The 27,241-nt window shown below is 38.4% G+C and overlaps 2 protein-coding genes across 2 annotated transcripts in view; one reads left to right on the top strand and one right to left on the bottom strand.

Annotated features, from left to right (window-relative positions):
• Positions 1-16,933, bottom strand: part of ADGRV1 (adhesion G protein-coupled receptor V1) — a 423,988-nt gene extending 407,055 nt beyond the window's left edge. Inside the window, exon 1 of the mRNA XM_045571582.1 lies at positions 16,912-16,933. Within this exon, the coding sequence (XP_045427538.1) occupies positions 16,912-16,933 (22 nt within the window). The remainder of the gene's footprint in view (positions 1-16,911) is intronic.
• Positions 16,934-25,355: 8,422 nt separating this feature from the next.
• Positions 25,356-26,056, top strand: LOC118703317 (ferritin light chain-like). Its single transcript, XM_036410167.2, has one exon. It carries the CDS (start codon positions 25,394-25,396, stop codon positions 25,913-25,915), a length of 522 nt encoding a protein of 173 aa, XP_036266060.1. The 5' UTR covers positions 25,356-25,393; the 3' UTR covers positions 25,916-26,056.
• Positions 26,057-27,241: the final 1,185 nt, after the last annotated feature.

Genomic DNA, 27,241 nt, shown 5'->3' with positions numbered 1-27,241 from the left:
TGATAGCATATAGGCACAAAGTCTTAGGTTCTTGGATTCTAGTAATCATATTCAGCCTACCCAACAAGTTACCATTCTGGGGGAGTGGGGGGGGATTAAAATTAAGAATAGCACGATGGGGGGGATGGGGGAAAATAGGGGAATAAGGACACATATGTAATACCTTAATCAATAAAGAAATTTAAATAAATAATAAAAAGGAAAAAAAGAATATATTAGAATTGCTCCTACAATACAAATCAGTTGCTTTCAGAAGAGTAGCTTACATCTTAGTATAATATTTGTATACTTAGCACCTACTCTACATTGTGTAACACCCTGTGCTAATCTTCAAGGACACAAAGGCCCATAAGATATGGTCCTTAGCTCCAACATATGCACAGGGATGGGCCAATCAAAGTCAACAAAACATAATTCTGAGACTTCTGCTTAAACATAATAATGCAGATTTCCTCTACTGCTGGGTTCAGGGTAATGGGAATTATCTTGAACCAGTTTCCTGCAAAATCTGGAAATAAAGTTATTACAGCCATAAAGAGCTAAGAGGTGGAGAAAAGTCAAGTCTTAATAATCAAGTTTAGGTTCCTGAATCCAGCTTTACACTGTCCTTTCAGTTAGTGAGGAAATAAATTGTGTCTTTTGCTACAGTCAGTTTGGGTTGCACTTGTAACATCAATATTTATTCACTAATCTCTAATCTGTGACATAGTGAACCCGTGTTAGGATATTCCAAGTGGAAGATTCCTCCTCCTCCATTTTGACATTCAACTGTCTTAATCTCTTCCAAATATTTGTGAAAGGATACCACACTAGCTCACTATCTTTCCTATTCTCATGCAACTATTGTATTACCATCTGTAATATTTTCCCCTCCACCTCAAAACTGACAATGACTAGTAAGGAAGTTTAAGACATGTAGGCAAACAAAAGATGTCTCTCAATAGAACAAAGCAGGACAGGAGTGTGCTGCATTAACTCAGTGTTCTGAAAAAGTGATTGCCCTTCTGATTGACACAAGGAACCCTAATGTCATGCTTCTTTAAATTTGTCTGGCATTAATTCCTCTCTCTTACCTTTTTTCCAGGATACATAGCTAGCTCTTTCTTCCTTATTGAAAACTTACTGATATTTGCTAACTTTATTCCCTACTTGGATTACTTAGTTTGTTTATGTCATTTATAAAACAACACTCACCAACATAATATATCCTAATAACCATGGAATTCTAAGTCTTGTTTATCTAGGATATTGCCTTCCTCCCATCTTGCCTCTTATGCATGGGTACTTTAGGAATGGTAGCAAGAATAGTACAATATATTCTGAGTAAATTGGAATAGCCTTCTATTTAAGTTTCAACAAGTCTTTACAAATAAGGAACAAAGTGAAATATGAATGGAGACACAATAGATGACAATGTAAAAAGAACAACAATAATAAAAAAAACACCACAAAACATAAAGATCCAATTAACTTTGCTGATTTTGCAGTAATCCATTTTCACACAAAAATTTTGTCAATTTGAAAGTTAACTCTGTCTTTTGATGTTTCAGAATGAACAGCTGACAACATCTGTGAGTGGCAGAACAAAATGAAAAGACAAAGATCATTAGTGCAGAATTCTCTTTCAGGCTTCAGCTGTTGCCTTGTCAATGCTGTGGCAAGCATCTTCCCACGGCAAGACCACCAGGTAATTAATACTGAAAATATGATCCTAACGGAGCGAGGTTTTCGAGTTTAGAATTACTTGAATTATATTACATTTACTAAAGGGTATTCTAAAACTATAGAATTACTCCTGTGAAACAAGAGACGTTTTATCATCCATATCATCAATTATTCAGCCTCTAAGAATTCTTAATCTGTGTTATTTGTACTTGGCGAGTACTACAAAAAAAATTGATCTTTCCTTCCTCCATACAAAACAGAATTTAAATTGGCAACTTTCAAAAAAAATTGGATGTTACAAGTGAGAAAATGCTTACAGTTTTTTTTAAATATATGAAATGTTTATTACCTTTATTTTTATTTTATTTTTAAAATTTAAGGAATATGTATTATTTTATTCATCTTTGAAACGCATAGATACACATGGAACAGTGTTAAAGAGAAGAAAAAAAAGGTAAACAATGGAAAGTTTCCCTCACACCACTCCTACTTAATCAATTACAGTTATCAACATCATCTGTCTCAAAAGATAATCCATAGGAGAAAATGTCTGTGATAAATTTTGTTTTCTTCTGCATAACAGACTAAAGGAATCAACTATATTTTTCAAGATGGTGGCTAATAGGTAGATAGATGATAGATAGATGATAGATAGATAGATAGATAGATAGATAATAGATAGTAGACTTCAGTGTAGACATTCTTTATGGAAACACAGTTATTGTCTCAGCTATATACCATCATCATTGTAGGTCTTGGATGTTAGAAATTATTAATTGTTCAGTTAACTAATACTCTCACTGGGTATAGAATTTTAGGTGAAAATATTTTCCCCATTATTTTTGAAAGCCTTGTTCTATTGTTACAGTTAGAAAATCCAAAATGCTTCTGATTCTAAAGTGATGCATGTAATTGCTCATTTGTGCTGTTCTCTGCTCTGGAAGATTCTTCTCTTTGTCTACAGGTGTCATGAAATTTTACAGGATTTTTCTTGGAATGGGTTTATTTTTGTCCACTTGGCTGAGCACTTATTCTCCTGCAATCTCACACTTATCCTTCAGATCTGGAAAATTTCCTTATATTACTTCACAATGATTTTGCCCCTTCCATTTTCACTGTTCTTTCATCCTAAAACCCCTATTATTTAATATTGGTATTCTGGGACTGAGCCTCTCATTTTCATATCTCTTATTCTCTCTCATTTCTAATTGTTTGATATGCCCTACTTTCTGAGAATTCATCATTAAATTTCAATTCTCTAATTTTTTATTCACATTATTATGTTTTCATTTTCTAAGAATTTAACGGTATCCTGTTATTCTTCCATTAATCCAATACCACCTTTTATCTCTTGGAAAATACTGTTTCCTAAACATTTTTTTCTGTTCTCTCTATAATTTTTGTTTCTTTCTATCCTATAATACTCATTAGATACCATCTATTCTTGCTGCAGAACCTAGGCACCTGCATTTTCTAAATGAATTATTTGTACTCACGGCAGTTAAGGGAGAGAGCTTCATGTAATAAATCCAGACCCTTCAACCCAGAACAGGCCTACAGACACATGTTGTTTTTTAGTCCAAAATGTGTTTCCAAAATAATATTAAAAGAATTGGGGTATTTAAAGACTTAATATTTGAAGATTCTGCATTTTTTAAAATGAATTTCAAGATTATCTTTAAAAATTACTGAAACTGGCAAATCTGAGTCTGCACTTTCACATAAGCGTTATCAATTGGTTGGAGTTAGCAACAGCTGTTATTTAGACAGTTTGCTCTCCTGTACCCTGCCAATGTCTTCTCAGTGTAGGGTCAAGGAGAAAAGCAAAGTATTTCTTATATTCTTGTCATTCAAAGCAGGAAAAATCAGACACAATTGTGCACACGCGCGCACATGCGCGCACACACATACACACACACACCTTGTGGGCTGCCTTCTTGCAGTGTCCCAGGAATTTGATTTTTTTTAAATATAGTTTACTGATTTTAGAGAGGAAGGGAGAGGGAGAAATAGAAACATCAATGATAAGAGAGAATCATTGATTGGCTGCCTTCTGCACCCTGCCCCCCCACCCCCCCGAAGATCAAACCCACAACCTAGGCATGTGCCCTTGGCCAGAATCGAACCTGGGACCCTTCAGTCCACAGGCCGATGCTCTATCCATTGAGCCAAACCAAGTAGGGCCCAGGAATTTGATTTTATACGACAGTGGCAAAGCATTCCTGGCAGTGCCTACCCGGATAGCCTGCCACAGATGCTATAATAGAAGCCTCTGCCTGGACACTGCCCGTGCTCCAGAGTATTAAGCCCCCCGTTATCTCTAACAGCATTAGGGCAGCTGTGAGGCACAGAGGAAGGAATTCACCCCAGTATTCCATGAAGTGCCAGATTCTAGGCACCAGCCCTTCAATGTTCACATGGTCAAGAGACCAAAGAAAACAGGATTGGGCATCTAAGACTCCTGTGTGAGGATGATCCTCCAACTAATAGCTGGTTTCTATTCTATTTCCTTAACCAGGTACTTGAAGCAATTGCAGCATATCTAGCCATATCATTGGCGAGCCATTGTCTAGCCATTAAGGGTCTACACTGTTCACCAGAATTCAGTCTGAAGGATTGGTTGGTTAGTGCCAATCTTCATGCAGAAAATAAATGCAGCAGGGCCGGTCAGCGGTGCCCTTAGAGTTCTCTGCTACATACTACACAGGCAGTCATTCAACTTTGTGAGTCTACTTTCTCATCTGGAAAATGAAGTCAAATAACTGATCTTACCTAGCTATTTTCACCTGGCATTTATTTTTAAAAATTATCTGTTTTCCAATTCATCTATTTCTTCTTAAATCTTTATCAATTTCTCCATCCAGATTAGTTTATTATAGTATTTATAACTCATCAATTGAACATTAATTTGGTTTTCATTATTGTTTAGCTCCTAAAGCTATGGTTTTGCTCCAAGTATAGCTTTGGCTATAACTTATATGGTTTGATAAGTTGAGTTCTTGCTGTTATGATATTCTAAAAAACTTGTTACTACACACATTAGTTCCTGTGTAACACAAAAGGTATTTAGAATTGGGTTTTCTCTTGTTTCTCAGAAGGGAATTTTTACATTTATTATTTTTTGTTTGTTTTCAAAAAAAGTAGGCTTTTCTTTAAACAATAACACTGTATTTTTCTGGTAATCATTTTCACTTATTAATTGTGACACAAAACAGAATTCCATTAACAATGATATACGGAAAAGTACACCTTCTGTTCTTTAGTCTTGCCCGAATGTTGTAAAGGTAAAGAAGTCTCTTTAAAGTGACCACACTGGCTAAATATGTGAAGCTCAGATGAATTAGGTAAAGTGCTAGATCACCTATGATCCAGCTAACTAGCTCCTCTTTCCCATTTGTAAGGTATTTATGTGTCATGTGATTCATTTTCCTAACCCAAACAAGATGCTAAACAGATAGTCAATCCCTTCAATATATAATTTTCAAATTTTCCACAGGTCCCCTAAAATTGTATAAAATTCTAACACTAAAATAAAAGCCTTAATTTGAAACCCAAATGTCTGAACACCCTCTACATTTCACCCAGCTTCTACAATCCTTCACAGTTTTGAAATCTGTAAAACCTAAGCCTAGATTACAAACATTTCCAACCCAGGAAGCTTGAAGGCAATGACCTTACAACATTAATTTATTTCTCCATCTATCTCACAGAGACTGAACCTGTAAAAAATAGATTTAATGTCACCTCAGCATGCTATAATGTTTTGTCAATACCCTGTATCTCTAAGGAAAATCACTGAGTTGAGCTTTTCTTGCTGTCATTCATAAATTTAAAGTATCATGATAAAGCCTAAAATCCATTTTTTATAAATCGCTATAATGCTTAGTAAGATTCCAAAAGTATCTCTACCAAGCAGATCAAAGCTTCCAAATGCTAAAATATTCTTCACAGAATCCACTGGACACTGTTTAGCACTCTCTGAAGTGTCACTGACTCCAGAGTAAACTCAGTTCAGGCTGGTTCTGTACTGATAAAAAATGTTAATAACATCTACCAAAACATTTTTAAATTCTATCTCAAAGTTTGAAATTTTTCCAGTTCAGGGAAAACCTAGGAGTTTATCAATAATAGATCACTGAGCCCTAGCAAGTTTTGCTCAGTGGACAGCACCTGGGTTGTGGACTTGATCCCCAGTAGGGGGCATGCAAGAGACAGCAGATCAATGATTCTCTCGTCATTAATGTTTCTATCTCTCCCTTCCTCTCTGAAGTCAATAAACATATATTTTGAAAATAAAAAAATAATAGGTCACTGAGATGGATCTGAGCTGTAAATAACATTTTGCAAGATTTTATTTTTTTAATTTTAAATAAGGTTTGTTAGGTTTAACTCTTCCTTACAGAGAAGCTAATGCCTAATAATATATTGATGTTACCCTTTCTTGCTTTCATGAACATGCTTTATAACTATATCCGTGCTTCTCTCAAAGCGTCCTTTCTAACTCACATAATTTTTTTTCTTACCTTTAATTTCCACTCTTTTGGACCTTTCATTGTCATAATCTACCACCTACACATATTCCAAAATTAAATGTTCCTCTTCCTTTCTTCCTCTTAAATTATATAATGTTCGTTTTTGTTGTTTTAAATGCAGCCAAATTCTATTTCAGTACTATGCTAGAGGTTGGGGAGATGACAGGGTTAGATTTGATTCAAAATTTCCTATGGCTGTTTGTAATGAAAAGTATAAATTCCTTGGAATCCTCAGTATGTAACAAGTATGAACTAGTCCACAACACCCACAGTGCAAATAAGTCACCATGCTATTACTTCTCCAAATTAAATTAAATCCTATTCAAGACTCCATGCATCATGCTGAAAGGAAATCCAGTTTTACCTCTTGGAGGGCCCCTACTTATATGCTCCAAGAATACCAGTGGCTATGAATTCCGAAAAGTCTAGTATCGCCCAGATTACAGTGTTCCAGATGCCACTGGGCCTCAGGACCTGGTGCCTTGTCCGAACCCAGTCCTCCATCTGCCGGGCCTGCTGCTTCAGTCCCATCTCCTGGCATAAGTCAGCACTCTCTTTCAGAGGAGGCCCCTCTACTGCCTATCCCACTTCAGGCCAGAGTCCCTGACCAGCTCCCTCCAGCTGCAGAGTTTACTGCCAAGTCCTTTCAAGAGCTTAGTCTTTTCATTCATGCACACACGTTTGGAAGAGCTTAAAGGAAACCTATGTGTGGCATGTAGAGCCTATTGATGTGCTTGGCTCTAATATCCATTCATCATCTGACAGCGTTCAAAAAATAATCAGTCTCTACTATGTTCCAGGCACTGTCTAAGTTCTGGGCACGCAGCAGCAAACATGCCAAAATTAAGACATAAAAATAGAATTTCATTTTGAAATTCTTTTTCCTAGGTAAAGAAAAGGTAAACCTTCTTTAGATCAGTTGTTTACTCTCCACACTGATAGACAAACAGTTACTGGAAAATGAATTGTACATCCTAATACACTTAAAATTAGAGTAATATTTCTTCTTTGTTTTCATGACTGCATCAATAATACCTTTTTTTATATTTCAAACATTTCATTTTCATTCCCTCACATTCTTTCTCCATTTCCATAGACTGTCTCCAAATATGGGTCCCAGAGCTGGGAAAGGAAGTCCGTACCAGCAGTAAGAACCATATAGGCTGTAAAAACCAGTGCAGATTAGGGCTCGGTGACAAAGAAGCTGCTGGAAACCCAGTTGTTCTCTTAAAAGGCTGGCACCATGAATTGAACTTATAAGTTCCTCTGAGCTCCAGCACCAGCGTGAGGCTCTGAGGACACAGTCACATACTGAGGAGGAACTGGATTGTTGACATCAGAGCAAGAACTTGGGGGGCGGCTTTCTCCCAGATGGAGGTGCTTGTAGGGATCATTGTTCCTGTGCTGGGACCTCCCCAGTGCAAGGCTGATTGGCAGCCATTTCTGTTTGCTCCACCCTAGCGATTCCCTAAGATCTTGCCTCATCCAATTTATAACCCCACCCAAGCTGTGTGCAGCGGCTTTTGAATATAAATGGCCTGCCCTTGCTCAGGCTAAAATCTCTCGAACAAGCTACAGCTGGATCAGGGTTCCCCAAACCTATCAATAGAAGGCCCAAGGCCGGCACTAGCACCAGCCTGCCTTCCTTCACAGCTGGGCACTTCCAAACCCCATACAAAGAGGAGGAATCTGCAGATCTCTCTGTAGCTCCTACTGGGTGGCCCCAGGCAATGGCTGACTTTGTACCTCCCTGGAGATCCCAGGGCCAGTGTACCCAGTGGTCAGCATCAGATTATACCACATTACAACTCTACTTATCCATAAGTGACACACTCAAGGGGCAGACTCAGTGAGAACCCAAACTCCACTGAAGCAAGTCCTGCTCCATATGAGTGTTTCCTGCATAGCAGCTCTCCTACTGTAGTCACATCTGGTCCTCACAGCCAATTGGCCTGAAGATCAATTCCTCCCAGTGACACCAACAGCAATCAAGGGTCAACTACAAGAAGACTGTGCACACAGCCCACAAATGGGTGCACCTAGAGTGTCACCTCAGGCGATTGGGGGCCCTATAGAACACCTACTACACAAGGCCACTCTACCAACACAAAACGACAAAGCAGCTCTACCCAATATACAGAAACAAACACAGGGAAGCAGCCAAAATGCAAAGACAAAGAAACATGTCACAAATAACAGAAATGGAAGAAAACAAACTACTGGATATAGAGTTCAAAACCACAGTTATAAGGTTACTCAAGAATCTTCTAGAAATCTAATTCTAGAGAGGGAAATATATAAAATGAACCTGAACATCTTGTATCAGCAAAGATGCTATCGAAGATTAATGGAGTAATGTCAATGGGATACAAAAACATGAAAGTGTTCCCACTGGCCAAAGACTAAAATATTGGTGCATCTAAAAGAGCAATGACTACAACTATTTATAATATACAGAATATACAAATTCTGGTGTTTATAAGAATACTAAGATAGCCCTAACCGGTTTGGCTCAGTGGATAAAGCATCGACCTGTGGACTCAAGGGTCCTAGGTTCAATTCTGGTCAAGGGCATCTACCTTGGTTATGGGCACATCCCCAGTAGGGGGTTTGCAGGAGGTAGCTGATTGATGTTTCTCTCATCAATGTTTCTAACTCTCTATCCCTCTCCCTTCTTCTCTGTGAAAAGTCAATAAAATATATTTTTTTTAAAGAATACTAAGATAGCCGAAGCCGGTTTGGCTCAGTGGTAGAGCGTCGGTCTGCGGACTGAAAGGTCCCAGGTTCGATTCCGGTCAAGGGCATGTACCTTGGTTGCGGGCACATCCCCAATGGGGGGTGTGCAAGAGGCAGCTGGTCGATGTTTCTCTCTCATCGACGTTTCTGGCTCTCTATCTCTCTCCCTTCCTCTCTGTGAAAAATCAATAAAATATATTTAAAAAAAAAAAAGAATACTAAGATAGATAGATAGGTAAAGGTCACCACTAAAAGTAACTAGGGCAACAACTCCTTCCTCTGAAATTAACATTTAAGTTGGAAAAATTAAATATTTATCCTGTTTATCCTGGATAAACACCTTTTCCAGGTAACCCAATAGCCTACTTGTTAAAGGAAAAGTTCTTTCTTAAAAAATTCCAGCTAATGTGGCAAGAATGATAGAGTTAGAAAAGTACCTGTTTTTAACTCCTAATAAAATAATTTTAAAATGATAGTTCACAGATGAAAGAACTAGATAAAAATCAACACAAAGTGGATTACAGTAAACTCTCTGACATTTCTGTTAGCAATATTTTTTTTCTGATATATTGCCTTGGGTAAGGGAAATAAAAGAAAAATAAATAAATGAGACTAAATCAAACTAAAAAGTGCATGCAAAGGAAATCATCAACAAATAAAAAGACAACCTACTAAACTGGAGAAGCTATCTGCCAATGATACATCCAATAGGGGTTAATATCCAAAATTTATAAAGAATTCAAACAACTCAACACCAAAAAACAAACACGCCAATTAAAAAATTAGCAAAGGACCTAAATACTTGTCCAAAGAGAACGTGAAGATGGCTAATAGACATATTAAAAGTTGCTCGATATCACTAACCATCAGAGAAATGAAAATTAAAACCACAATGAGATATCACCTCAAACCTATCAGAATGGCTACCATCAATAAATCAACAAACAACAAATGTTGATGAGGATATAGAGAAAAGGGAACCCACATGGACTGTTGGTGGAAATGCAGACTGGTGCAGCACTATGGCAAACAGAATGGAGGTCCTTCACATAATTACAAACGAAATCTCCTTGTGGTCCAGTAATTCCACTTCTACGTATATATCCGAAGATACTCAAAACACTAATTCAAAAAGCTATATCCACACCTCATCAGTGCAGCATTGTTTATAATAGCCAAGATATGGTAACAATTCAAGAACCAACCAATAGACCAGTGGATAAAAAAGTTGTACATATATAAAATGTTCTATTACTCAGCCATGAAAAGAATGAAATAATAGCGTTTGCAATAGCATGGATGGACTTAAAGAGTATTATGCTAAGTGAAATGAGTCAGAAAGAGACAAATACTGACAATTTATGAAGTACAGCAAATCCTTTCAGAAAATCAGTCAAGAATTGAAATAAGCAAATACATAAAAGCAATCACCTGCACGTCTGAATTAGTGGTATCTGACAAACTATACATTATTGAACTGAATTTGTCTTTACTTAAAGCCCAATTCTCAATCAAGGGATTTATAAAATTTCTAACAAAATAGCATTTTGTTAAAGCTTTCACAATTTGTCTTATAATAAAAAAAATAAATTTTCTCATTTTGATAGCTCAACCAGTAATCATTTAGATGACTCCTTATGGAAAAAGCAAAAATCATCAGAGAACTGAATTCAGTGTATCTCAGACAGCATCCAATCACATTTCTGACTTTAGCATATCCTCATAGGTCAATCATGATGCCCACCACTACCATCCTTCCCTTTTTAGGAAAACCTATAGCCAGGGGTGAGAGATGAGTCATTGATTGCAAATTGTTCCTTTGTTTTCTCACAATGTGGGTGTTTTAAATGTCTTAGTTAATTGGCAAAGAAAGTTGGAAGTAGTAAATCTACAAGCCATACCCGAAGCATTTGCCCCATAATACGGCCCTGGGCCTAACAGATTGTATGTAAGAAACGGGATACATTTTTTCTAAATGCATCCTGGCTCTTTTATCTACCCTCCCCATTGCCCTGCAATATGTAACCAAGAGAACTGAAAAAATATATGTTTATACAAAAACTTACATACAAATGTCCATAATATAATAGTCCAAAAGTAGGAACAGTCCAAATGTCCATCAACTGATGAATGGATAAACAAAATATTCATACAAGAGAATATTATTCAGCTATAAAAAATAAGTAGTGAAACATGCTACAACATGATGATCCTTGAAAACATGATATGTGAAAGAAGGCAGAATAGAAATGTCCAGAACATGCACATCTGTAGAGACGAAAGTGGAACCTTGTTGCCATGGACATGGGGTGGGGAGAGGATGGGGAGTGAAGCTGATTGGTAAGTGATTTCTTTTTGCAGTAATGAAAATATCCTGGAATTGACAGAGATGACAGTGCACAACTTTGTCAATATAATAAATACCACTGAAAAATCACTTTAAAACATTATTTTTCTCTTTGCTAGGTGGATTATGTTTTATTTTCTTAAAAAATTAAAACCCACCCTACAGTTCTGGCCCTTTCTTTCAACGGTTCCCATTAGGTTGGTTTCATGTATATCTGGGACAACTCATCTGAATCATTCTTACCTCAGCTCCTCTGATCCAAGTTTCTCCCCAAGGCCTTCTCTGTACCTCTTCCTACTTCCTCTCCTCCACCATTTTTCAAAGCCCAGATCAAGGCCCATTTTTTCCAAAACACTTTCTATCCTTAGCTGACTAGTCTGCCAGAGGTCAGGTAACCCTTCTTTGTTTCATTCCTGCTCATCAATGCTGTAGAACTTTTGTGAATAATATATAAATGATGCTAATTATAGCTGCAGATAGGGCTTTTTCTCTATATCACAGGTTGGAAATATAGGAGAGAATGCAATTCTTTCATATGTATTCTCAAAATTTTATTGCTCACTTGCAAGGCTTGTATCTGAAATAGTTCTCTATATTAGGTCTTCTTTCAGTTAAAGATTATTTGATTTGAAACGTGAAAAAATGTATTACTTTACTTCCAAATAAATACATAAGTACAACTTTGCAAAAACAGTGTCACATTAAAAGGTGAGCTAAATTTAATTACTGCCGCATGACATGGATTAAAGGATAATAGTCTAATTATCCTAACAAAAGTGTTTCCTTCAGAGGAATCTGAGTATACTAGTATATATGAAGTATATTAATATCAGCTAATTACCAGAATCCATAACTAAAGCTAAAAAGATTTTATTTTCAATTAACACATAAACACAAACCCTTGACTATTTCTACAATATGCCTCGGAGCATGTATTTGTTTGTTATAACACTTTAAAAATTTCTTTTTCTCAAAAAAATAAATAAATAAATAAATAAATAAATAAAAATTTCTTTTTCTCTTTTAGTTATATTCTTTCTTGCAGAAAGAAAACAAAGTCAATTTAAAAAATTAAGAGTTGCTTCTTTGTTAATTTTCAGTTATCTTAATTAATTCATATATACATATATGAATATATATATATATATATATATATATATATATATATATATCTTCTGTTTATTGTGCATTCTGCATGCAGAAATAAACTCTTAAGGGTACCACACAATGCTTCATTTTATTTGAAGCTATTCTGTACCTTTCAACTTGCGCCACATTTCAATAACGGCTATGTAATAATTACAATCACCCACTTATTAGCTTGGCATTTCATTTTCCTTCCCCTATTGAAGGCAAGGAAAACTCTCTATTGATTAGTTGTTTAAGACCAGCAACAATAACTGTGCTGGAGAGAAGGCCACTTGGAGGGGATTACATAAGAGGCAGAGCTCAACAGACTCAGACAAGAACAGCAAATTATAAATCCAAGTACTTCATTGCAACTAACCAAATTGGCTAGTTGAAATGCTAATTGCCTTTCAGCAAAACTAAAGACAGACAGGGAACCTTGTGCTTCAAAGAATAAAATGCATTTTTACCCTACTTCTGCACTACTGTCTTGCTGAGAAACATTTGAAATCTATTCACAAAGGTAGCTCCTTCCCTAACCTTTACAATGTGGGAAATTTATTTACTAGCCCCTACCAGCACCTCCAATGTGCTGATGTGCCAAGATGTGAACAGATGGTTGGACTTAAGCCCTGTTAAGCCCCTAATAAAGTAGAGCATGAAAGAATTCTGTGCTCAAATGCATAGTGCAAATTAAGAAAATGTGCCTAGGGAAAAGGAATTTTGAATAGCAAATTCATAAAATTAAAATAATCAAATAATACGTGCATATTTTCAATGCAATTACATCCAAATGCACATGAAAGAGCTATCATTGTCTCTCTCAAAGAGATCCCCAACCTTCCTTTATATCCAATAATTTAGTATTAGTTCAAAACTCATTCACCCACTTATTAGCTTGGCATTTCATTTTCCTTGGAATAGTGAACAACCATTCCAACACCCAGTTTCCCCATTTATATGAAAAAGGGTCCGTTCTGTGTTATTGGGATCCTGAATAAATGAATGAGAAATGCCCTACCGGCATCCCGCTCTCATTCTGAGGCACAGCCAGACTCATGCCTGACTGCACCAGAAAGGGCCCATGACCACCTGCCCAGAAGCTGGGGGAGGGACCCCGGCTGGTACATTTCAAAGAGTATAGTGTGTCACAGTGGAATCAGAAAACACAGTCTTTGTCCTACCACAACCTCCGCTGTCCCAGCTCCACCCTTCTCCTCCTCTGCCACACCTCAACCAGGGCAACAGAGCACATGTGCTTGGCTTCCTGTGTGGCCTCACATTCTGGCATATTGGGGATCCTTCTATACATGCGAAGATGCTCCCTGAGCCCCCGATTCTGCCTGTTGAAGGGAGAAAAATAGACATGCATGCATGGAGAAATCAACTTTCTGCACTACATTGTGCCTGAGATAGAAAGAGTCCAGTTTATTAGGAATCTGTTTATTTTCATTTCTCAATAAATATCTTTATTTATATGAGGTTTGAGCTGCCTGGAAGTGATAGAATACTAAAACTAAATAGAGCTTTAAACTGTAAGTAGTTTCAATAAGTAATTCAGCTCTCACTCCGATTCAGCAGGAGTAAAGGGAAGAAAGCTCTTTCTGGCTGCATGTTTATCAAAACCTAGTGAAGTTTCTGGAGATTTTTCTCTTTTTCTAAACTGTTTGAATTATAAATTCTACCTGACTTTATATTCTTTTAGCAACCATAAAAAAGTTATTTCCAAATCAGAGAGATAGAGATGAATACTCAACTGGGTGTAATACTTAGCTGTGTGATTTTTTTCCCACAAAATGAGAGAAGTGCCCATCCAAATCTCTCCATGGTAACACACTACATTTTATATTCAAATTAAACATTCATCATCTAAGGAGCTCAATATGCTTTATAAGAACCTGGAAATTGTCTAGGATCGTTATTCTACAGGAGATAAAAGTGGTGATAAAAATCCACTGTGTAGATTTTGGACCCTGTGCATAAAATAATGACTTATCACAGGTAAGTAGAAGACAAAACCAGTTATTCAATATATTAACCACTTTGCTAACATCTAGAGATACGAGAAAAATATACAATACAGTCACTGTCCTCAAAGATTTTGTATCCTAATTGGGGCAATATTGAAATTTTCAATAACAGTAGGACAGTAATATAAAAAAGGAAAGGAGGCAGTATTTGGTTGAATAGCAATAAATCAAATGTTTAATGGCCAACTTGACCTGCTAACATACTTCCCACATATTAGTTTATGGAAAGGTACCTATAACTGAAATCATAACTGGAAAAATAGAATATGTGACCTTAAAAACTTTTTAAGGTTTCAGTTTCCCCAAATATACAATAAAGGGGTAGGTCTAGTTTGCTCAAAGTCTCCTCCAGGGCTTAAGGATTTCAATGCTGTGTTTACAGCCTATAATTTCTGAACAATAAAAGATCACAGACTTAATCAAAGGCAAAACGTATTTCTTGGTGGGTCCTTCCAGTGTCTTCACCTATAAATCAGGATAATAATATTTGATCATTAAATATAGTCTATTCAAAAGGCCCAGCAGAATTCCTGGCATCGAGTAGACAGTCAGTAAATGAGGCATACTATTACCATTTATCATGGGAATATGGTCAAAAGGGTTTAGTCACAGCTAATTCTGCTGTGACCGCTCTCTTTCTTTGGGGGTTAGCTGGGGCAAGGACACCGCCAAGCAGAAAGCTATCTGAAATACTTTTGCTTAACATTGGCCTCTGCCTTTTCATGTTATTTGTAATCATTCTTCTCATTACCATAAAAACACTTGTGTTCCAAATATATCTCATGTTATCATTTTCTAACAATGCATACAGTTGGCATTCAATATCTGATCAATATATGCACACCATAACACTACAATTGTTATGAAAATATCATAAATGTTGACAAATACAACATTTCTATATCTGATGATATCAAGACTCAGTGTTGTTACATAATTGACCTCCACCCCATTATGGTCTTACATTTTAATCATTATTTTTTAGTTGGTGTTTACAGGTGGTTTCGGCTTTTAATCATAACATTCAGTACAGTGTAATGCTCAGAGCACTGGAGCGGGAGGGAGTGAACCCATGACCCAGCCCTTACTAACTGGGGAACTTAGGACAAGGAGCTGAAACTTTCCACGCTTCAGAGTCATTATCTGTAAACTGGATAATGCCATTTAATGTAGGGTGGTGTTGTTGCATGTTAAATAAAATGATCAATGTAAAGCGCTTCTCAGAACTGTTACATAGCAGTCATTTAATATAAGATGATTGCTGTTATTCATCATGGAAATAACATGGAGACATGGTTCAGTCATATTTTCTTTCAGTGAACTCATTTTGGTTACTTTTAAAAAGTTATAATCATGAGACATATCACTTCTGGCTGAAATAAGTCTTTTCAATCACCAACTCCAATCCCTTTACTTTATAAATGAAGAAACTAAGGACCAGAGTTTGTGTCTAAAGTCACTGTAAGTTAATGGCAGATCTATATATTTAATATGTTTTATTATAACACAGTTCAGAATGTATTTGGCACTCCCTGTAGCCTAAGAAATCACCCCAAAATAAATTGCTGTTGTTCGCTTGCCTTTTCTTTCTTTTTTTTTTTTTTTTTTTTTTTTTGTTCTATCTGGCTCTTTTGATAAATGACACAAAGGGAGGGGAAAAGCTCTTTAGTCATTTAAGATTATAACTTCAGTAAGAATTTTTAAACCGTGCTGTATTAGTTAAGGCACTTTTTTTTTTTTAGCTTTACCGTGATTGTACATCATTATGAACTCTTAAAATTTGATATCAGTATTTTCTAAACCAGTGTGCATCTTAAAATATAAACTCATTACACATTTTTTAGGGTTGTGGATTTTGGAAATTAAAAAGTTCGTTAAAACAAAAGTTACATGAAATAAGTTAGCATCGCGCCTTAACATCATTTTTTTACCCCCTAATGAACAATGCCATGATTTAGTTTTTAGGAGGGGGGAGACTATTTTAAAAAGGTCTAAAACAATAAAACGTGCTCGCTTTAAATACATATATCTAATTTCCAGAATAATCCCACACCCCCTAAAATCGGTAGGTTTCATTGAAAGTACTTCGACGCAGCAGTTGTTTGGGAACCTAAGTTTATCTCAACCCTCCCATCACTATTACCCATGGCGCGCCGCTTGGGGGTCGGTTATTTTCCAAACGAATTTTTAAAATTAAAGCTAGGAGTCTGTTTCAAACAGGCAGAAAGAGGGGGAAGGAAGCTTTTCCCTCCGCTCGTTCACTTCTCACCTTCTTTGGGACCAAGCATCTTTGGAAGGGGCGGCTGGCGGCGGTGCCCCGCTCCCCGCACAGCCGCAGCCCCGCGCCCAGAGCGCATCCGCCTCCCTCCTCCTCCAGCAACAGGTGCGGGCAGCGACCCCGCCGCCAGCGCTGCGGTGCCCGGCACCGGGATGCTCGGATGCTCGCAGCACCTTCCCTTCCGTCAAAGCCTACCTGGCCCCGGAGACACCGACATCCGTGCGCCCTGCGCCCTGCGCCCCGCTGTCCCCGCTGGTCCTCCCCTTGCACACCCTCGCTCTCCCTCTCACTCGCATCCACAGGCAGCGCCAGGGTAGCTTATTCTTTCTCCTAGTAACGCGCCCTCCCCCTTATCGTATCCCCAGCCCCCCGCCCCTCCCTGCTCTGTCGGTCCCAATAAGACTAGAGGCTCCCCGGCTGCGCTCACCTGACCAGCGGAGCGGGGGTGGCCGCCCAAGGCAGTGCATCTCCATCTGCGCAGCGGGCAGCCAGGTCCGCGCTCCAACATCGGGAACACCCTGCCTTGACCATCTCGAATGGACTCTTCCAGCAGCTAGGCGCCTAGGCTGACCTGCCTGCAGCACAGTAATGCCTACCCTCTGTGCTGTGCTCAGTGAGCAACGCAGGCTTTCTAGCTCTGGGTTTGACCAAACTTTCCACACTAACCCCTTAGGCACAAGGAACCCCCTCACCTAGACAGCGGAACATTCCATCCTTAAGTAATTCCACATTTTCTTTCTGGGGAGAAAACACATTTACTGAGTCTTTTTTGTTCCCAAGCACATTTCCTTTAACGTATCCCTGAAATGTTCACCCCATTAGAATTTGCACATAAATTGATGAAGTAGGAGAAATGAGGAACCTACTCCTACATACGCTTATCTGGTAAATTATCTGTCTCCTCATTTATAAAATAGGATTATTTCATCCCCAACTTTTCTCTCCATGAAAAACCAACTTAGTGACTTTCAACAGGGAATTACCTTTCTTTTAAAAATATATGTTGTGTGTATGTGTGTGTGTGTGTGTGTGTGTGTTTTGCTGATTTCGAGAAAAGGAAAGAGAGACATTAATGATGAGAGAAAATCTTTGATCAGCTGCCTCCTGCACACCCCCCCACTAGGGATCAAGCCCACAACCTGGGCATGTGCCCTCACTGGGAATGGGAGGCTCAACTACTGAGTGAGCACCCCCCTGGCCAGGCATAATTATGTATTTAAATGCATTTTCCCATTAAATATTTAAAATAATTTCTTTTCATTGCCATAATGTGATTGTACTTCTCTTTAATATATCTGGATATTTTAATATTAATATGATAAAGAAAAAATGCACAAGTAATGGCTAAATAGCTCCATGAAATGAATATTAAGATCAAGTAATAGCCAAGTGTATTATTGCTTTCTATCAAATAATCTCACCTTCTTACAAATCTAAATATACACACTAGTAGTATTTGGTTACACGCATTGTCTTTTTCTTATGGCCATATGCAATACTTTATTACATTACTAGAGGCCCAGCACACAAAATGTGTGCTTGGGTAGGGTCCCTACATCTGGCCGGAGATCAGGGCAGATCTTCCCTGGTCTGCTTCCTGCTGCCGATGCCAGTCTCCCTCTGTGTGTAAGGCCCCGCTTGCTCACACCCGCGTTTGCCTGGCACTGCCCACCGCCACGCACCCCTGGTTCCCCACTCCCCATCGGGTGATCAGAGCCTGAGGGCTGGGTGCAGTGCCTGCATTGAGCATCTGCCCACTAGTGGTCAGTGCGCACCATAGGGACCGGTTATTTTGCCATCCGGTTGATTTGCATATTACACTTTTATATAGAAAGAGTAGCAAAGAATTATTTAAGTACAATTTTATGTCCTATGAAAAATATTTTAAATCTTTTTCCAAGTTAAAAATATTTTTCCTCAAATTTACAAAAAAAAACAACAAAAAACTACAGAGACTATTTTTAGACTAATAATTGTTTCTCTTCCTTAATAAGAGAGATATCTTAGTGCATTTTCTCACATTGTAAAAGGAATTTACCCATAAATCAAATACAAATACATATGGAATGTTTAATCTTTTAGGAACAGCTAATTAAGATTTTTTTCCCCCCTAGCTGCCTCTGGCTTAGGTGCACTGTGTGTGGTACTTCCCATGGTTTTGCATTTTGCTTTAATGGCAGGGGGAGGAAACCAGCAAAGCTCAGGAACCGCACTGCATATCAAAATGTCACCATGGCAGCATTTGTCCACTTGTCGGAGTCCTTTTGAAATGACTCAGCCATTCATTTTGTTGAATCAATATTGAAGCTTTCAAGATTTATTACTTGAGGTTTGGGAGCAGGTGAGGCAAACAAACCCTTCATTCCTAACATTAAATTGTAGTTGGGCCATGATTATTATGTCTGCCTCGCCTTTATTTATAGAATAGACTACAGGGTTTCACTCCTTGCATAATTATCTTGTAATAAGCCTGAATTTGCATGCCTGCTAATTCGGTGAGAAAGAATTTAGAGTTCTAGAAAACATCTCACGGGCTGTGGCAAAGTTACCAAATGTTAAATTCTAATAGCGAATATCCTGGGACATGCGGAGGAGGGGGCGAAGAGGAGAGATGTAAAGCTTTTTATATAAAATCTTTAAATCTTTTATATAAGGTTCTTCAAATTCCATTTATATGTATCCCTTGAAGCATAATTAATAACAACCAGAATAAGCATACTGTCTATTAAATCTTTCTCTTTAATAATGTCCGTTTATTAATACTTTCTCCTTTCAACAACTATAAAAGTGACCTTTCTATTTTTAAATACTGCAATTTCTTCAAAGACTTTCTAAGAATCATATATGTTTTTAGCGGACTGGGTCACCCAATGACTCTGACATCTTAACCCGAGCACTCACTGCGTGCATTTCCAATTTCCACTGAGCTAAACTCAGTGCAGAGTTCAGTACTGTTCAAAGATGAAATTATGAGAAATTTTCCTAAGTATAGATCTGCCTGACAAAATCCCGAAGTATCTTTGAAACTCCATTGACATATTGGGCCAGGCTGCAGTGAGAGAGGGCACCACGCTTCTCCTCAGGGTTGCTCCTTCAGCACTCCTCCCAGGCCTGAGGAGTCTTCCACTGAGCACACCACTCCTAGTGGGATCTGCATAGGATGCCACAATGTAGTTATCCTCAATGGAGCGAGTCTACCCCAGACAACATGATAAAGTCATCTGAGCTGGGTTATAGGGCCTGCTGTCCCAGAAGCTCCAAACTCTACCAAGGACTTCTCCAATCGAGGGAATGTTTATTTTACCAATGGCTGAAAGCAAACAAAGGCACTGCAAACAAAGCCCCCATTGTCTTATTCCCTACATGGGTGGGAAAATCAGCCCAGTTCAAGAAATATTTGTCTGATGATGTCTGAGAATGAAGCAGGACATCACAAAGTTTGTGTATGTGTGGATGCCTGGTCCATTTAACACAGACATCCCTGCCAGCAGCTTTGGACTTACGGTTGAAGTGCTCTATCTTTTCAATGTCCAGCCAGCTTTCCTAACTTAAACAACTTTAAACAGCCATAAGAATTTCAAATCATACCAAAAGGCATATAGAGTACTCTCTGTAGATTCTGCTTAAGGTGATAAAAATTTGTGGAAGTAGATAACAGTGATGGTTGCTCAATATTATGAATGTAAGTATTGCCACTGAACTGTATACTTAAAAAGAAGTTCATAGTTGCAGGCTCAATCCCTAGTAGGGGGCGTGCAGGCGGCAGCTGATCAATGATTTTACCAAAATTTTTTAAATCAGTAATGTTATATATGAAAAACCATTACACATTTTAAATGGGTGAATTGTATGGTATATGAATTAAATCTCAAGGAAGTGGTTAAAAAAAAAAAGAAAAAAAGAGTACTCTGAAAAAAACTTTAATGCTTTGTCCGCAGCTTGTTCATAAGTCAGGTCATATCAGAAAACTTATACTGGAATTGTCTCACTTTTCAGAAAATCAAAATTCTTTTGAGTTTTCTTTTTTGTAGGGTTCTGAGAAAGTAATAAGGTGGTGTGTTGTTGTTTTTAATATTTTGTTTGAAAGGGCACCAGACAAATAAGCTTCAGCATTGTATTAAAGCAATCCCTCATGGAATACTCCCAGACAAAATGGAGTTCTCTATTAGTCCTTAATTTTTCTCTTTTCTCTTTTTAAAAACAAGGAAGTAAATGGTTAATATTTCCTACAAGAAATGCTGAGCTGGTTAATTTCTGATAATTATAAAATCACGGGTGGTCACTAGTTCAAAGAAAAGCTTTCCCAAATAAAACCCAAGTATGAGCAGAGACTTTAATTGTGTCCCTTTATCCACTGCCAAAATGCAGTATCAATAGAACAGAATGTGAAAGCTGCAGCTTTGATATGAAAGGTACTGAAAGTATTCATCTTTTGGTAGTTGTTCTGCCACCATATGGAATAAAATAAAAGGAAAGAGAATTATCCAGCATCAACTTGAATTATTGAATTGCGGAAAGGGAAAGGCAAATCATTACCAGATGCATCTCTACATACATTTTATTATAATTTTTTTTTTTTTATATATCACCAGGCACCCAATGCACTCTACTGGCATTGTGAAGTTATTGAAAATAATATAAAAGAAAATTCTAAAGTAACTTTATCATTCATTTACAACAGAGAAACACTATTAGAAAATTTAGTGTTATTAAAATATTTAAAACATCAATATTAGCCTGAATCACATGAAATTGATATTTTTTGTAAAAATTATCAAACATGGACAAAATGGTTGAATAACAGCAAGTTTATATGATTCAACCTAATACCTAATTTTCCTAATACCTAAGTAGCAGGCTTCTTCTCTCTTCTACCTTGAGAGACCTGGAGGATGATACCTTGGGTCTGCTGAGGGATTAAATGTTCTGAGTGTGAGGTCTAGGGCCCCTGGAGTGGGACTGAGCAAAACTTGATCCTAATGGGACTAGAGGGCAAAGGCAAATCCTACTATGAATGATCATACTCCATCCAATCAGAAAAAGAAAAAACACACACACACACATCTTCTCTAGGGTATAGAGAGAAGGAATAGTGCCAGAAATAGAAGATATAGCCAATGGTTAAAAGGTGGGTCATCTTAGGAACAGTGCTGAAAGGAGAAGAGAGAAGTAGGGAGGCAAGAAGAGGGACAAAATGGGACTGAGTTGAAAGAGAGAAGAAGAAAAAAAAGACTTTTGATGTGGAGTGCGGCCTGTACAACCTAGCTTAAAGATGTAGGAGTAGAGGTGGGATAGAGAGAACAGAATCAACGTCCAAGCAAGTGCTTGGACTATGCTCAGACAACTGCAGTTGCCTTTCTGTGTAGGGATAGAATTTGGGTGGCATTACTGAAAAAATCTCATGTTGTCAGTGATCCAGTGTTTCCCAAACTTTTTACATGAGTGTACCCCTTCTATAATTTTCGTAACGCTGAGTACCCCTCGTACTCATGAGAACGTACAATTAGGTGCAGCTAAGCACGGTGCAGTGCATATCCCCACCAAACTCCGGTGCAACACATACCACCACCAAACTCTTCCCATACCCCTGGGGGTACACATACCACACTTTGAGAAACACTGAATTCTATACCATCCAACAACTGGAAGAGTTCTGTTTGCAGTTAACCTAAAGGCTACACAGCACACAATTCTGGTCATTTTCCCAGAAGAAGAATAACCATTAAACAACTGTTCCTAAATCAGAGTCAAAAGTTGGAAGCAGTTTTGAAGTGACTGAGAAAGTTCTTTTCCAGAGTTTGCTATGAAACTAATATGAGGATGAAATTTGGAAAGGAGCTCAATACATCAGTAACCAGTTCACTGAATTCAGTTTACTGAATAAAACCTGTACTGTTAAACATTCTTTTCTGTCCCTGGGATGAAATATTGGATGGATCCATATTTCACATTCATTTGTAATTATTAGCAAACTAGAGGCCCGCTGCATAAAATTTATGCATGGAGGGGGGTGTCCCTCAGCCCAGCCTGCACCCTCTCCAATCTGGGACCCCCTTAAGGGATGTCTGACTGCCCACTGGGATCAGGCCTAAATGGGCAATCGGACATCCTTCTCACAATCCAGGACTGCCTGTGGGTGGTGGAAGTGGAATGCCTTGCTCTTGTCAGTTCCAGAGAAAAAATTTAGACAGTAGTGTTGAAATAAAGCAAGCAAATTTATAAAGGAAGCAGAGCAAGTGAGTTCATTAAAAATATACTTGGCATAAAGCATAAGCATGCAACTCAGCTAGTCTGAGTGCCCCACCTGGTGGAGATTCAAGGGTTTTATACTCCTGCAAACCCCCAAATGTTTCAAGGTTCCCCTCTAAGATAAGATAGATTTCAAAGTCCCCCTTTTATTTATTTTTTAATATATTTTTTATTGATTTTTCACAGAAAGGAAGGGAGAGGGATAGAGAGTTAGAAACATTGATGAGAGAGAAACATCGATCAGCTGCCTCCTGCACACCCCCACTGGGGATGTGCCCACAACCAAGGTACATGCCCTTGACCGGAATTGAACCTGTGATGGTTGAGTCCACAGGCTGATGCTCTATCCACTGAGCCAAACCAGTTTCTGCCAAAGTCCCCCTTTTACGTTGTCATGACTTTTCCCAGAGTTTGTGAGAACATCTCCTGATTTTATCCTGGCAATTACCAAGACTGCTGACTTATTTGTCCAGTGGGTGAGATAAATGCCCCCTCTTTATTTTCCCTTTCCCCTCCTCCTGCCCTAGCAGCTATCTTTCCTACTTAAAATCCCACAAATGATACCATCCAGACTTTGTCCTTGATTTTAGCTGGCACAAGTAGTATTAATTGGGTCTTTGTTCTCTATTTTCCCAGGCCAGTGTGATTTAAGCTATGCATTCTCTGGTTAGGATGGAGAGGTATAAACCATTTGCTCTTAAGTGTCTTTGGCTGAGGGAGATATAAGGACTTGCGATTCATAAGCTGGCTGCAAGCTGTGCAAACTGTTCAGCTTTGTTTTATTTTCCTTTTTCATTTTCCTCATTCCACTTGCCCAGGAAATTTCCTCACTTCTTCCTATCCTGCCATGGTACTGTGAGAGCTCTCGCCAAAGGAATTCTCACTATGAGCTTCAAGACCAATTTACCGGCCTCCACTTATATACCCTAAAGGTAGGTGATGACTTAAGAACCACAAAATCAGCTTCTTCACAAAGTAGTTTCTAAAACTATCTGAATTTAGAACTATGTGCTACTATTTACTAGCTATATAACCCTAGACAAGATGCTTAGTATTTTAGTGTCCTTATTTACAAAGTACTAAAATCTCAAGAAATAAAAACAATAGCGATAGCATAGGTTGTTTTAAAATTAAATGCATTAAGAACTTAGAAGAGTGCCTGATCACGAATAACAAAGCAAACTCTCATCATGTGCCTTCTGATAAGATGTGCTGAGAAGTATCTTACATCACTAATGTGGGATTCTTGGCAAGAAATATTTAATTAGAATCTAATCATGAAAAAAAATAATCAAATCCAAGTTGAGGTGCATTCAGCACAACAACTCCAGTCTAGATTTTTCAAAAATATCAAAATAATGTCAGACCAAACATTTTAGGTGGTGGAGGGGAGCTGTGGAATTCTTTTGGATTAAAAGACACTAAAAAGGCATGGCAATTAAATGTATTGCATAAACCTTGATTAAATCCAGGATCTCATTTTATAATGAAAAAGAAAGAGAGAGGGAGAGAGAGAGAGAGAGAGAGAGAGAGAGAGAGAGAGAGGATAAAATCTGGGCTACCTTGGATATTTAAGTATTAATTGAATATCCTATATAATAAAACCCTAATATGCAAATTGACCAAATGGGGGAATAATCAGTTGCTATGACAAGCACTGACCACCAGGGGACAGACACTCAACACAGGAGCTGCCCCCAGGTGGCCAGTGAGCTCCCACAAGGGGAGTGCTGCTCAGCCAGAAGCTGGCTCACAGCTGGCAAGTGCAGCGGCAGGGGTGGGAACCTCTCCAGCCTTTGCTGCAGCAGGCAGTAAGCTAGGGGTGTCGAACTCAATCAGAGAAGGGGCCAAAATCTAAAATCCAGCCTAAATCGCGGGCTGAATGGTTTACTGAACAGTCATAAACTGTCATTGTGATGGAAACGCAGTGGAGTGCAGTGATGACAGCGTGGTGCGGGCCACATTGCAAGGCCTGGCGGGACGGATTTGGCCCGTGGGCCTTGTGTTTGACACATGTGCAGTAAGCAATCCTGGACTGTGAGAGGGATGTCTGACTGCCAGCTAAGGCCCAATCCCCAGAGGACCCCTCCTCCCCTCCCCCAGTGCACAATTTTTGTGCACTGGGCCTCTAGTTAGAAAATAAAATTGCATCAGTATTATATTTAAGAAATAGTTATGTTGTGGTTGAGTAAAGAATGCCTCTGGGCAGTGCCCTTAGTGGTCCCAGATCTGTGTCTTGCTTCAACAGTGTTTGGACGGGACAGACACAGTGAAGCCCCTTCTTCCAACCTCTGGCCACTCTCCTTCATTTCATCCAGTCACCACCTTCAGAACCACTCTGGGGTCAGTCAGCACTCAGGTTTTTTGTTTTTTGGTGTTTGGTTGTTTTGTTTTGTTTTTTACCTTAACTCCTTATTGCCAAACAACCATGAGCTCCCAAATTTGTCAGAATTATTCCACCGAGATGGAGGCTGCTGTCAATCTCCTGGCCACCAGGCATCTTCGGGCCTCCCACACCTACCTCTCTCTGGGCTTCTGTTTCCACCAGGAGGGTGCGGCTCTGGAGGGTGTGGGCCATTTCTTCCTACAGTTGGAGAAGAAGCCTGAGGGCACGGAGCATCTCTTAAAGTTGCAGAACCAGCTTGGTGGCCGCATTCTCTTCCAGGACACACTGAAAACTCCCAAAATGAATGGCAACACTCAGGACGCCATGGACGCCGCCCTGGCCTTGGAGAAGAGTCTGAACCAGGTCCTTGTGGAGCTGCAGGCCCTGGGTTCTACCTGCACAGATGCTCCTCCCTGTGACTTCCTGGATAACCACTTCCAGGATGAGACAGGGGAAACTCATCAAGAAGATGGGCGACACCTGACTCACCTGCACAGGCTGGCCGGCCCCCAGGCTGGGCTGAGCGAGTATCTCTTTGAAAGGCTCACCGTCAAGCAGGACTAGGAGCCTATGGAGCCCCGAGGCCTTTGAGGGGCTCCTCTGCATTCCCCTGGTTGTCTGGCTTTTACCTGAGCCTTTTCCCTAAACTACTAGCCATTCTTTTAATCATCCTGAAGCCCTCTCCCATGCATTGGACCAAACAAAATAATAAAGCTTTTTGCAGGAAAAAAAAATAAATGCCTTTGTCCTTTGGAGACATAGTGAGGTATTTAGGGGTAAAGAGTCATGATGCCAGTAACTTATTCTCAAATAGTTCCTCAAAATATTGTATTGAAAATAAAAATAATTGAGTGCCACAACACATAATAAATCTCTTAGAACAATAGTTAGCACATAATAATAAGTGTAGATTATGTATTATTAGCACAGATACTTAGAGAACAGAAAAAAATCACATTTAAAATATTATTCATTTGTTAAATTGAATTAATGCGCTGAATCATGATTTCCTAATACCCTCTTCACCCATCACCCACCTTTTCCAGCTCCCAACACCCATCTTTCATTAAGTACTCCGCTCCTCCCTTCCCACCACTAATAATATAGTTCCTAATCTAATTTATTGATACATTGTGATAGCTAATATGACCAGAAGATTTTTTTTTCTAAATATGCTTAATCCCTAACATTTAGATTCACAGCTGACATATTATAAAATCTTTGTACCATCAAACTCATACAATAACTTGGCATAGATCATTTTAAGGCTGCACTTTATGGAACAGCTTTGTGAATCTCAACCATTTTAGAGTCAGGACTCTTTCATTCTCTTAAAGATTGAAGACTCAAGCTGTTGATTACTTATAACTATCAATATTTATAATATTAAAAATTAAAAACAAATAGCAATTTAAGATATGTGTTAATTCAGTTAAAATAAACCCATTTCATGTTAATGTAAATAATATATTTATGAAAAATATATGTCCTCAAATATAAATCTTTTTTTAATGTCTGATTTAATAAAAGACATGTTTTTTTAATAATTGTACACATGACATATAATACCATCTTAACCATTTTAAAGTGTACAATTCAGTGGCATTTAGTACATTTACAACCATCACCACTATTTTTAGAACATTTTCAGCACCCCAATAGGAAAACCTGTATTTACTCTTCATATTTTCTGATTTTCTTCAGTCAAAACAGTATATAGCAACAGATTAAATGTACAGCAGTGTCATTAGAGCTAACAAATGCTTTTAGCAAAATTGCATATTACATGATTAACACATAAAAATCACTGGTATTTCTGAACACCAGCAATGAATGCATAAATAAGTGGAATGACAAATTGACCTTTGTCTCTCTTTCAAAAATCAGTAA

This window comes from Pipistrellus kuhlii, unplaced genomic scaffold (assembly GCF_014108245.1).
Source record: "Pipistrellus kuhlii isolate mPipKuh1 unplaced genomic scaffold, mPipKuh1.p scaffold_m20_p_4, whole genome shotgun sequence".
Taxonomy (NCBI): Eukaryota; Metazoa; Chordata; class Mammalia; order Chiroptera; family Vespertilionidae; genus Pipistrellus; species Pipistrellus kuhlii.
The sequence above is the reverse complement of the archived record's forward strand: the minus strand, read 5'-3'. Positions and strand labels throughout refer to the sequence as shown.